We start from the raw sequence: 12574 nt of genomic DNA on the forward strand, positions 1-12574 counted from the left end.
ATTTATGAAAAAAGGAGTGTTACTCCTAAGCGTTGTCGGATACCATCCGGACGCCACATTTATGAGAAAAAGGAGTGTTACTCCTAAGCGTTGTCAGATACCATCCGAAGACCTCATTTATGAAAAAAAGGGGTGTTTCCCCTAAGCGTTGTCGGACACCGTCCAGACGCCCCGTTTATGAAAAAAGGAGTGTTACTCCTAAGCGTTGTCGGGTACCATCCGGGCACCACATTTATGAAGAAAGGGGTGTTTCCCCTAAGCGTTAACAAATACCATCCGGACGCCAAATTTATGACAAAGGAGTGTTGCTCCTAAGCGTTGACGAGCATCGTCCGGACGCCCCGCTTATGAAAAAGGGGTGCTACCCCTGAACATTGTTGGATCCTATCCAAACGCCCAAGTATACAAGCATTGACGGATCGAGGTAATGGGAATTTACCGAGCATCCAACAAAGAAGTTCACTCCCTTATGCTAACATGAACTGCCCAAGCATAAAAAAACGTTGGCGAACGACTATCTGGACATATAAACATGAAGGCCCAATGGTGAAAACACTTATAAATAAGTTGACATCTGGTTCACAAAGATCGCCCACTTAAATATTACAAGTCCTATTAATCATTAATGTTATGTTAAGGTTTTAATTTGTTCTTTTAGAACAACGAAATGCACATGAAAGTCATCAAGTATTTAGCAAAATGCCGCAACAACCATAAAAACACATTATATGAAGACATCAAAGTTCAAAGCCGCCCAAGTCCAAATATTCGAGAAAGCAAAGCAAAGCAGAAATCAACATCATGAAAAAAGTTCAGGATCCTAAAAGCTATTACAGGAGGAGCAAAAAGTTAGCCATGTGAAGCCCAAACCTCCTCAACCACAACGTCATCCGTTGTCAAATCCGCATCTGCCATTGTCGTAACACCAGCTTCTTCCAATTCCGCCAACTCCCCATTATCGGTAAAGGTGCCTTCTGGAATGTCATCAAGCGGAACCATCTGCTCTTGATAAACATCTTTGTCGATATCGAACCCAAGTCCCTCAGAGGACACCTTAGCAAGTAAGGACATTTGTCGAAGGGCCTTCTTGAAACCCTTTGTATGCTTAGCAACTATAGCCTTCAGCATTTCAGCGCGAGTTGTTGCGTCATCCTGGGCACTCTTCTTCAAAGCCACAATAGTTTGGCGGAGATCATCTCTATCTGCCGTCAAATTCGCAATGGTCTCCTTTGCAACCTTTAGATCGGCGGCGTAACTATCCCTTGCAATCTTCATCTCTAAACTAGTGTTTTTCAAATTCTCCATCAACATTCGGTTGTCAGCCATCATATGAGCACATTGGCTATGAGAGGCCTTCACCTCTTCCAACTTTTTCTTCAAGCGGTCAACTTCAGTCCTCAATTGCCCCCGGTCAGAGGCATAAACCAAATTGTAAGCAGCTTTTGAACCTCTTAATATGAGCTCTAAACAGGTCTCGGCCATGGTTTGTTCGCTAGTCTCCTACATAACTTTCTGCTCGGTGGAATCAAAATTTAACTCAATTTTGTGACTAAGGATAAAGCCAGGGTCCCATAGGTCTCCCGACAAGGATCAAATAGCCTCTAAATCAACAGGTGTCTCAATGCTCTTCCCCTTCTGGGCAGCCTTTGGATTCTCCATCGTCCTTTCAGGTTTCCTTTTCCTCCTTAAGGCCTATTCGGATCTTTCTGCAAAGAACCACCTTGTGAAGATCCGCCCCGTAAACTAGCCTCTAGGGATGTTTTCTTGGCCAAGTTAAACCAGTCGCGAGATGGAACTCTTCCCATGATTTCTGGCAAACACAAATTAACAAACTAAAGTCAAACACAAAGAAAAGCAAAGCCTAAAGGAATCACTCAGAGAACGCATCGAACACCCTCAAATACATGTCATCATACTCAAGGTAGTTGATTATCTTCCGTGAGGAAAGTAAACGTGACAACCCTATCAGCACCTCAAGAGCCTTTAGTTCATCATTTGTCATCTCTTCTCACGGCCATGAGGTTTTGGCCTGAGGTTTTCCGGTCCAGTATAAGGGAAACTTAGGGGTACCATCTTCGTAAAAGAAGAATGGACGACCTGATTTGGTAATGGACATTTTGAAAAAATGGTTTTTAAAATCTTTGAAAGAATCGACAAAAAGTTGAAGAATGGCGTCCTTAGCCATGGAGTTCAAAGACACCCAACCCCTTTTAGCGTTCGGACGCACCCTAAAAAAGTAAAGGAAAGTACCAACTATTGGTCGAATACCCAAAGTCTGACACATAGTAGCAAAAGCCTGCATATAGCCCCAACTGTTTGGGTGAAGTTGGGAGGGGGCTACGTTTAAAACTCTCAAAACATCCATTTGAAATTCAGAGAAAGGCAACCTAATGTACAAGTCGAAGAACAAGCTAGAATAAAAATAAAAGAAATCCTCTCCAGATGCTTCCCTACCGTGAAAAACCCTCTCATCTTCCCGACACGCAACTAGTTTTATGGCGGTACGGTAACCTAGGGTTCTAAGTACGCAGCTATTGTTTGCCCAGTCCAATAGAATATGTTTACTAGAAAAAAGGTTAGAGTGGTCACCTACCTCGCGAGAAGCCCAACTATAGTCAGAAACAGGTGAAGAACATTGTCTTTCGGGTTCTTCCGCTACGACGCCACCGTAAACAAAAACCCTTTCCCCAAAGGGTACAAATGAGATACCTTCTGATGTTTCAACAAGGTTATCACGCCCCTTTTCCTCTTTACGGGGCACAAAATAATCGAAAGACGAAGAAGAAGCCATGATTACCTGAGAAAAATGCAGAGCGTTGGAAAAGGAGGAGTTCGAAAAGGAAGCGCAAAAGCAGAAATGATTATTTGGATCGTCAGCAGAAACCTGAACACTATAATCAAGAAACTGCTGCTCACGCCCCGCACCGTTGGATAATACACATGTAATGGCTGTGATTCAGCGACCTTGCCACCACCCCAAGAGTGGGAAAATCCAGTAACTTCTCCAAAAAATGAAACGACAACATTTAAACGTCGCATTAAAACCTCTTTTAAAGTCCTTTGATAACCACCACCAACCGAACGATTATCAAAGACTTGGGGGGGATGATGTATGATACGATATACCTGGCGGACGGTTGTACCAAACGCCACATAATTGGGCCATAGAAAGGCAGATCCTAATCATTAAATTTTGGCCAAAAATCTCGTTATTGGGCTCGAAAACTTTTAAAGTAAATTCACCAAAGATACCGCAAATAAAATAATATCTACAGAAGTCATTTCTGGAATATCAGGTAAGGTTGATTATATTTTATTCTGTTTATATTTCATTGATCTCATATCTATACCAAGTTTATAAAATAAGAGCCAGCGACGTCAGTCATGTATGCTTCAACCACACCCCTCATACGCATTATTCACATCGCTGAGATTTTCCTCTTCTCCACCAAGAATCCTTCTAAAAGAACTAAGGTTTTGCCTTGATAACACGCCTAACTTGAGCATCGGAGTGCCTTTGCAGGTACCCCCCCCCCCTCTTTGTCATAGCTCTGAGATTGCCGGACAGTCGAGATAGAAGGAGAAGCGGACGGTCAAAGTGCAGCAGAATCACGTCATCAAGGTTAGTGTCTCGGTCCCCAAAATTATCCACCGAAACATATTTATATATTGTTAGAAGTGATTCCAGTTTTTAGTAGCAGTTATATTTTGAATAAATCTATCATTATTAGAAAGTAACGATCCTTAGGAATAAAAAAACTGAAAAATAAAAATTATGACATTAATAACTCATTACTTTATAATAACATGATAAACTTATTGAATATATGGAACCATACAACTCGTTAACAATATATATATATATATATATATATATATATATATATATATATATATATATATATTTATATGTTTGTATTTGTGTGGACTATTGAAATATTAGATAAACTTAAAAAAGAGAATTTGAAAATTGTTAACAAATAGTGATAGATGTTGTTTGTAGGATTTAAATGATCTACAGATAATGTTGAATATTTGAAGATTTTTAAAACAGTTTATAAACATAGTAAAAAAGAGACAAAGATGAAAGNTTATTTTATATTGGTTCATTTAATTTGAGTTACGTCTAGTTCTCCTTTAAACACTTTTAAAGAACCATTTCAAATAGTTAAAAATGAGCCAATTCTGGTTTACAACATTCCAAATGGATAAAATCATTTAACTCCCTCTAAGTTAAACACTTTATGTTTCTATATGATGAAAACCACAAGCACAAAAGCAAATCTGCATGACATAATCGATTATAGTGTTGTTGTAATCAATTAAGTTCATCAGACAACTTATGTTTTTGAACTATGGCAAAATAGCTACTTTGAATTGATTACATTAGTTGTTAAATCGATTAAAACTTGTACCTTTACATATATCATTTTCAAATATGTTGTGATGAGTTTTTGAAGAGAAAAAGTCTTCAAAATGTATTTAAATGTTAAGTTTAATCGATTGCACGTTTTATGTAATCAATTGTGAGAGTGTGTTCATTGTAAATCCTTTGGTGTGTTTCTCCAATCATTATAGTGAAATATCCTTCAATCAAAGGTTGATTGGAAGGGTGACTGAATGTAGGCATTGTTGCTAAACCAGGATAAAGACTGTGTTTGATCTTCTTTGTCTATCTCTTTATATTTCACTTCATACATACTTTACTTATAGCACAAGAAAGGTTTAAAGATCATTCTAATTCTACAAAAAGATTTGAAAAGTGCACGTTTTTATAAATCTCCAATTCACCCTCCTCTTGGTGTTTAAAAACAAGCTTCTTTATTTCTAACAATCTTGTGTTGAGAACTTTAAGTCAATGGTGTTTTTTGTCAAGTTAAAGATATTTTAAACTTGTATTTGAATTTTCTTATAATCTTGTAGTAGAGTGTTATGATGTTTGGTTTAAATTCTTGCTTTGGAGAGTATGGGTGTACTTGGCATCAAAAGGCATGAGAGAGTTGTGTATGTGGTGTAAAAATTTTCACCTAGTGTTATTTTGTGGTTGTCATTAGACAATAGTCATAGTTTTTCCTTAATTTTGGACTTTCCATGTTATATTCTTGTGTTAATCTTATTTTACTATTGGTAGGGTAATTCTCAGGATTAAAGACAAAAATGTTCTTTAGGATGACATATTTGAAATCACAAGAAAACACTATAAAGTGGAGGGGGTTGAATAGTGTTTTAAGACCTTTTGCAAATCAACGTTTAATAACTATTGTAGGGGAACGTGTGTTCTAAATAAAGCATTTAAGAAACCAATTTTAAGCAAGAACGACAATAACAAAAGTATTTTATACCGATTCACTTAATCCTGAGCGACATACAGCCTCGCTTAAGAACTCTTGAGAGGTTCCACTAATCTTATCCGAGATTACAATCGAGTATAAACCACTGTTGGTATACATATCGAGTATTCTAACCACTCTTAGTCCCCCTAGTCAATCCTGGCTAGTCTGATTTTAACCACTCCTTGTATTCAAGTATTCTAACCACTCCTGGTATCAACACTAGACAATTGTCTAAACCCTTTAACTCTTTTGAGCTAAACAATACTAGTGTTTTAATTCTCTTCAAAATTCCCAAACATAATCAGTGTTTGTTTACAAGTACATATTCTGATAACTCTCAATGAGAGGATAAATACAATACAAAATCTGAAAACTTGTGATGTTCTTTCTTTTGTTCTATGAACACACTTAAACAATGTAAGCTTTGTGAGAAAGTAACAGTGTAACGATACAATGATAGCAACAATTCTTGTATTCTCTTGTGTGAGTCCTCCTTTTATAGTTTTCTTCAAGAGATGACCCTTACTCAAAGATAGTTAACTTTGTTTGAGTAGGTGACTTCTCATACAAAGATATGTACTTTTCTACGCCTTAGGAAGTGCAACATTACTTTCGTAGTTAGAGCTCGTATGGCTATGGTAGTACATAAAGCATTTGGAAACATTCTAGTAATGTCTTCCTATATCACAATGTCTTTCTGATCCTAGTGCAATGATTTTGAGTATATCTTGGTGTTGTCATTATCCGCATAGATAAAGAGAAAAAAGTGGATCAAACAAGGTACAATACGTATATGCATTTAATGATTTATACATTGATATAGTGTTGAAGCATGTTTCACACAATAAACGTTTAATGCAAGTGTGAACTTTTTCATGTAATGATAATTGGTAAGGTATAGTCATTTATTGCTTCTTTCACTAGATGTGCTTTTCACAAATGTTGTTTAATTCTTTTGTACTGGACACGTCATGGTCTATCTTATAGACATTTAATAAGAATGTTCTGATGTGCACAATGTCCAGACACTATACATCTCTAAACAATATTTTGTGTTGATAATGGGAGCTTTAACCTCTTTATATCTTTGTTTTTTATGATGAACAATAGAATGTTTTAATGGTTTCTTGAAAAATAAATGATATAAAAAATGTTTTATCTTTATTATGTTTGTGCTTAATATGTGAATTCATTAATGTTGAATAAATCTTGCGTAAAATAGATTGATAACATTTCTGGTTGAAATAATCAATTGAACATGGTATATAATTTGTTAGATTTAACCAAATCACTTATAATGCTTAACAAGGACAAATTGTTCTATAGTAATCGATTATACAGGATATATAACCGATTATATAGGCTATCTTATATTGTTTAGCCATTTTGAGAAGGTTAAGGTTTGAAGGAAAATTTTAAAGGTCAAGAGTCTTTGATAGAAGGTGTGAGAAAGGGTTTTTTTGGGAAATATATTCGACAAGTAGAAATTACCATCATGCCTCAATAAATGCATATCATATGGTTATGCTTAGATGACGAGATTTGAAATGCCTTTTTAACCTTGACACGTTGTCGTTGAAGCTATCAAATTAAAACTACTTGACAAGGCAACTTCAATATTGCCAAGTTAGTAGTCAAGAAAATTGATAAGGTTTAAAGTAACCCTTAGTTGTTTTCCAACCAAGTTTTAATCGATTATATGCATAATCTAATCAGTTAAAACTTGGTGTTTTGCCACAGTTAAGCATATACTAATATCTGATGAATCTAACAGATTATGCAAACAGTGAAATCCATTTATTCATACAGATATGCAATGTGCAAAGTGTTTTATCCACTGATTCATTATTAAACAATGAATACACATCGTAGATAGTTCAAGCACAATCACAAATATAATCAAGCAACAATTTTGCCATATTGTTGTGCAAGAAACTATAAAACATTTTTGTTGTCATCACAAAAAACACATATGTGAGATATGGGTTCATCTTTACATGGCTCCCTCTATCAACAATTGTTGGGTTGAGTCGGCAAGTGTACCGAGTCGCACAAGTAATATAAAATGGTAAGACCAAGTATCGTATCCCAGAGGACTCTCGGCGCTGAACAGTTGTGCCAAAACAAGATTAATTAGGACTTAAAAATAAAAATAAATCCCTATCATGGTGTGGTAGAAGATGTCATGATGGATCCCCCAAAAAAGCTTATGGTGTGGTAGAAGTTGTCATGATGCAAGTTGCAAACTTGATGTTCCTGGTGGATTTTGTGGTGCTAGAGATGGAAGAAAATGTAGAAATCCCTATCATTCTTGGAATGTCGTTCGTGAAGACGGCCAAAGTAATCATCAGTGTTGATAAGGGAACTATAGCTCTCAAGGACCAAGAAGAGGGGGTGATCTTCAGTGCCTGCAACATAGGGCGGCAAATTCAAGTGAAGAAAACCAATCCCAAAGCTGCATTTAAAGATGCACCTGGGAATGTTACCAGAGCCGCCAAACCAAAGAGGAAAGGAAAAAAGTGTTTTCTGTCATAGGTACCTAAAAAGGAAAAAGACAACAAAGGAGAAAATGTTCACCAAAGTCCTCTGAAGAAGTAGGAAGGATTGAGACCAGGCCTGCTTGTACAATGCAACAAAAGCTTTGGGTCAAAAGGACCTCAGAGCGGATGGACTAATAGAGATTGAATCTCCTACTTCCAGGACAACCAAAAAGATGGGTGCTTAGCCTAGAGTGATTATGGGATGGGTGACCTTCTGGGAAGTTTTCTCGGAAAGTGTGTGAGTGAGGACAAAGCACACTGGAAAGCCTCGTGTTGATGTGTGGGGGCAGTCAAAAGTCCCTGTAAGTTGTCGGGGCGTTACAAATGGTATCAGAGCCTGGTTTCGAAAAACCTTTGGGCTTTTGGGGAGTGAGTTCGACTAGCTTGTTGTGTAACTCTGATATTTTGTGTGAATGATGTCTTATATGTGTGTATTATAATTGGCTAAGGATGTCGAACCCAAGAAGAACACCTACCCCTACCGGTGCTACTGCTGATTTCGCGCGGGCTTTTTAGCAGATAGCAGATGTTTTACAGGGACAACAGGCGCAACTGGCGCAATAAGGGCCACAAAATGTGCAAACAAAAACGCACCGGGTAGGTATGAATGACTTCCTGCGCCACAACCCTGTCAAGTTTAATGGCAAGGCTACTCCAGATGAGGCTGATGACTGGATTTGCAACCTCGAGAAAATCTTTGAAGTAATAGAATGCACAGAGGGTCAGAAGTTGGTCTTCTCCACTTATATGCTAGCAGGAGAGGCAGAGTATTGGTGGCGTGGAATGCGAAGAGGAATGGAGGCTCGAGGTGAGGTGGCCACTTGGGGAGATTTTAGAAATAGATTCTTGGAGAGGTACTTTCCAGCCAGTGCCAAGCAGGAGCGGGAGAGACAATTTCTAGAATTACGACATGGAAGTATGTCAGTGCAAGAATACAAAGAGAGATTCGAGTATCTGGCTCGATTCTATACACAGGGTCTGACCGAGGAATGGAAGTGTAGGGAGTTCGAGCAAGGATTTCGTCATCCGATAATGAAAGCACTTATTCATCTCAAAATTAATGATTTCCCGGAGTTAGTAGAGTAAGCCTTGGTGGTAGAGCGAATGGAGGAGAGCCAGCATCGTGTGGTGAGACCTCAGAAGGCTAGTTTCTCTAGAGGTAGGAATCAGAAGAAACCGTATGCTAGACCACAACAGAGTGGTTTTGGAGGCTTGAAATGCTACGAGTGTGGAGGTCCTCATATTAGAAGAAATTGTCCGAGACTGACAGTGCACAAGCCTGAAGAGAGGAAATGTTTCTCCTGTCATAAGCCAGGACACTTTGCATCTTCATGCCCAGATAGGAAGATACCAGGAGGAGCAACACAGACACAAAAGTTTTCTAGAGAGAAGCCGAAGGCAGCAGGACGAGTCTTTGCTATGACGGGGGCCGAAGCATCTCAGTTAGGTAACTTGATTCAAGACACTTGTTTCTTGAATGGTAGATGTGTTCATGTTCTTTTTGACTCGGGTGCAACGCACTCGTTTATATCCTTTGCTTGTTTGGGGAAACTTGAATTACCTGTGTATGATTTGGGGAGCGAGTTGGTGGTTTCTACACCAACATCGGGGCAAGTCTTAACTAGTTCAGTCTGTATTGGGTGTTCGTTAGAAGTGGCGGGACGCAAATTCAAGGTTAACTTGGTGTGTCTACCACTGGAAGGCTTAGATGTAATTTTGGGGATGGATTGGTTGACGACCAATGGTGTCCTCATTGATTGCAGTCAACAGAAGGTTATTTTCCCAACAGAAGAACAGGTGCAAATGATTACCTCTCGAGAAGTTTTGCAAGATATCAAAGAAGGAGCAGTCTGTTTTGTGGTGATAGCAACGGAGAAGAAAAAGAGTACAGAAGAACAAATTGTGGATATCCCAGTAGTGGAGGAGTATGCTGATGTGTTTCCAGATGAAGTTCCAGGTTTGCCACCTAGTCGGGAAGTTTATTTCGCAATCGACTTGATACCAGGAGCTGGACCAATTTCTATGACTCCTTATAGAATGGCTCCGGCTGAATTAACAGAGTTGAAGAAGTAGATAGAAGACCTGTTAGAGAAGAAGTTTATTCGACCTAATGTATCGCCATGGGGAGCGCCAGTGTTTCTCGTAAAGAAGAAGGATGTGAGCTCGAGGTTGTATGTAGATTACCGACAGTTGAATAAACTTACTATCAAGAATAAATACCCTTTACCAAGGATCGACGATTTGCTAGATCAGTTGAGGGGAGCTAGCGTGTTCTCGAAGATTGACTTGAGGTCTGACTATCATCAGATCTTAGTAAAACCAGAGGATGTTCAGAAGACAACTTTTAGATCACACTACGGACACTACGAGTATGTGGTGATGGCTTTTGGAGTGACGAATGCTCCAGCAATTTTCATGGACTACATGAAAAGTATCTTTCGGCCTTGTCTTGATAAGTTTGTTGTTGTGTTTATTGACGACATTCTAATCTACTCCAAGGACCGCGAGGAACATGCTGAACACTTGAGAATTGTACTGGAAATTTTGAGGGAGCGTCAATTGTATGGTAAATTGTCTAAGTGTGAGTTCTGGTTGGAGGAGGTTCAGTTTTTGGGACACGTGATATCTACTCAAGGAATCTCGATAGACCCAACAAAGGTTGAGGCTATGTTGAAATGGGAACGACCAACAACGGTGACGAAGGTGATAAGCTTCGTAGGGTTGGCAGGCTACTATCGGAGGTTTGTAGACGGATTCTCAAAGATAGTGGGACCACTGACACAGTTGACCCGTAAGGATCAACCGTTTGTTTGGATAGATAAGTGTGAGGCGAGTTTCGAGGAAATGAAGAAGAGATTGACGACGACTCCAGTATTAGTAATCCCAGACACCGAGGAAGCTTTTGAAGTGTATTGTGATGCATCGTATCAAGGGTTGGGTTGTGTGGTGATGCAAGGTAGAAGACCAGTGGCGTATGCATTTCGTTAGTTGAAGGTGCATGAGAAAAATTATCCTACACACGACATTGAGTTGGCTGTAGTGGTGTTTGCTTTAAATACATGGAGACATTATCTTTATGGAGCGCGTTTTTAAGTCTTTAGCGTCCATAAAAGTTTGAAGTACTTGTTTGATCAGAAGGAGTTGAACATGCGTCAGAGGAGGTGGATGGAGTACCTGAAGGATTACGATTTTGAGTTGCAATACCATCCGGGTAAGGCAAATGTTGTTGCTGATGCCCTGAGTAGAAAGAAAGTTCACATGGCTGCTTTGATGGTGAAGGAACTAGAGTTAGTTGAGAAGTTTCGAGATATGAACTTAGATGTACAGGTAAATCAAGACCATATCTGGTGTAGTCACTTAGCAATCACTAGTGACTTCTTAAAGCAGATAAAGGCAGAACAGATGGAAGATCAAGAGTTGCAACACATAGTTGGACTGTTAGGTACAGATCGAGCTAAAGATTTTGTTTTAGGTGTTGATGGTATTCTTCGGTTCAAGAGTAGAGTTTGCATTCCAGCAAAGACACAGTTAAGAAAGATGATCTTAGAAGAGGGCCATAAGAGTCGTCTCAGTATACACCCTGGTATGACTAAGATGTATAAGGATTTAAAAGATTCTTTATAGTGGAGTGGAATGAAGAAAGATGTGGCTGAGTTTGTATCATCGTGCTTGGTATGTCAGAACGCTAAGGTAGAACATCAGAGACCGGGAGGAATGTTACAACAATTGGAGATTCCTCAATGGAAATGGGATAGTATTTCGATGGATTTTGTAACTCACTTACCGAGATCGCCGAAGGGTTATGATTCCATCTGGGTAATTGTGGACAGGTTGACAAAGTGTGTTCATTTTCTACCGATCAATCAGCGAATGTCATTGGGGAAGCTGACAGAACTATATATCCAGGAGATAATGAGGTTGCATGGAGTGCTTGCAAGTATCGTTTCAGATCGAGATCCGAGGTTTACATCGAGGTTTTGGCAAACATTGCAGAGATCTTTAGGCACACAGTTACAGATGAGTTCGGCATACCATCCTCAGACTGACGGGCAATCCGAAAGAACCATTCAATCCTTGGAAGACTTGCTGAGGGCGTGTGTTTTGGATCATCTTGGGAGTTGGAGTGAGGTTCTACCGTTAGTCGAGTTCACTTACAATAATAGTTACCATGTTAGCATCGATATGACACCTTTTGAAGCATTGTATGGAAGAAGATGTCAAACGCCATTATGTTGGTTTCAAGATGGAGAATCGGTAACAGTAGGTCCTGAGCTATTGTAGCAGACTACTAACAAGGTGAAGATGATTCAAGAGCGAATGAAGGCAACACAGAGCAGGCAAAAGTCTTATGCAGATAAAAGACAGAGACCACTAGAGTTTGAAGTTGGAGATCATGTGTTTATGCGAGTAACACCAACGACAGGAGTTGGGAGAGCTATTAAATTGAGAAAGTTGTCCCCAAAGTTTCTTGGTCCATATCAAATGCTTAGGAGGTTTGGTCCAGTAGCATATGAGATAGCATTACCACCCCAGTTGGGAAACTTGCATAACGTCTTTCATGTGTCTCAATTGAGGAAGTACATTCCATATCCTAATCATGTGTTAGAGGTGGATGACGTCCAAGTTAAGGAAGATTTAACCATAGAGGCTGGACCGGTACGAGTATTAGATGTGCAAACCAAGAAATTAAGAGGCAAAGAC

At 39.1% G+C, this 12574-nt stretch overlaps 2 protein-coding genes across 2 annotated transcripts; both read left to right on the forward strand.

Moving 5' to 3' along the window:
- Nucleotides 1-8476: 8476 nt before the first annotated feature.
- On the forward strand, nt 8477-8959 carry LOC106778702. Its single transcript, XM_014666690.1, has one exon. The coding sequence runs from the start codon at nt 8477-8479 to the stop codon at nt 8957-8959; it is 483 nt and encodes a 160-aa protein (XP_014522176.1).
- Nucleotides 8960-8977: 18 nt separating this feature from the next.
- Nucleotides 8978-9946, forward strand: LOC106778703. Its single transcript, XM_014666691.1, has one exon. The coding sequence runs from the start codon at nt 8978-8980 to the stop codon at nt 9944-9946; it is 969 nt and encodes a 322-aa protein (XP_014522177.1).
- The last annotated feature ends 2628 nt before the right edge of the window (nt 9947-12574 follow it).

This window comes from Vigna radiata, unplaced genomic scaffold, assembly GCF_000741045.1.
Source record: "Vigna radiata var. radiata cultivar VC1973A unplaced genomic scaffold, Vradiata_ver6 scaffold_435, whole genome shotgun sequence".
NCBI lineage: Eukaryota > Viridiplantae > Streptophyta > Magnoliopsida > Fabales > Fabaceae > Vigna > Vigna radiata.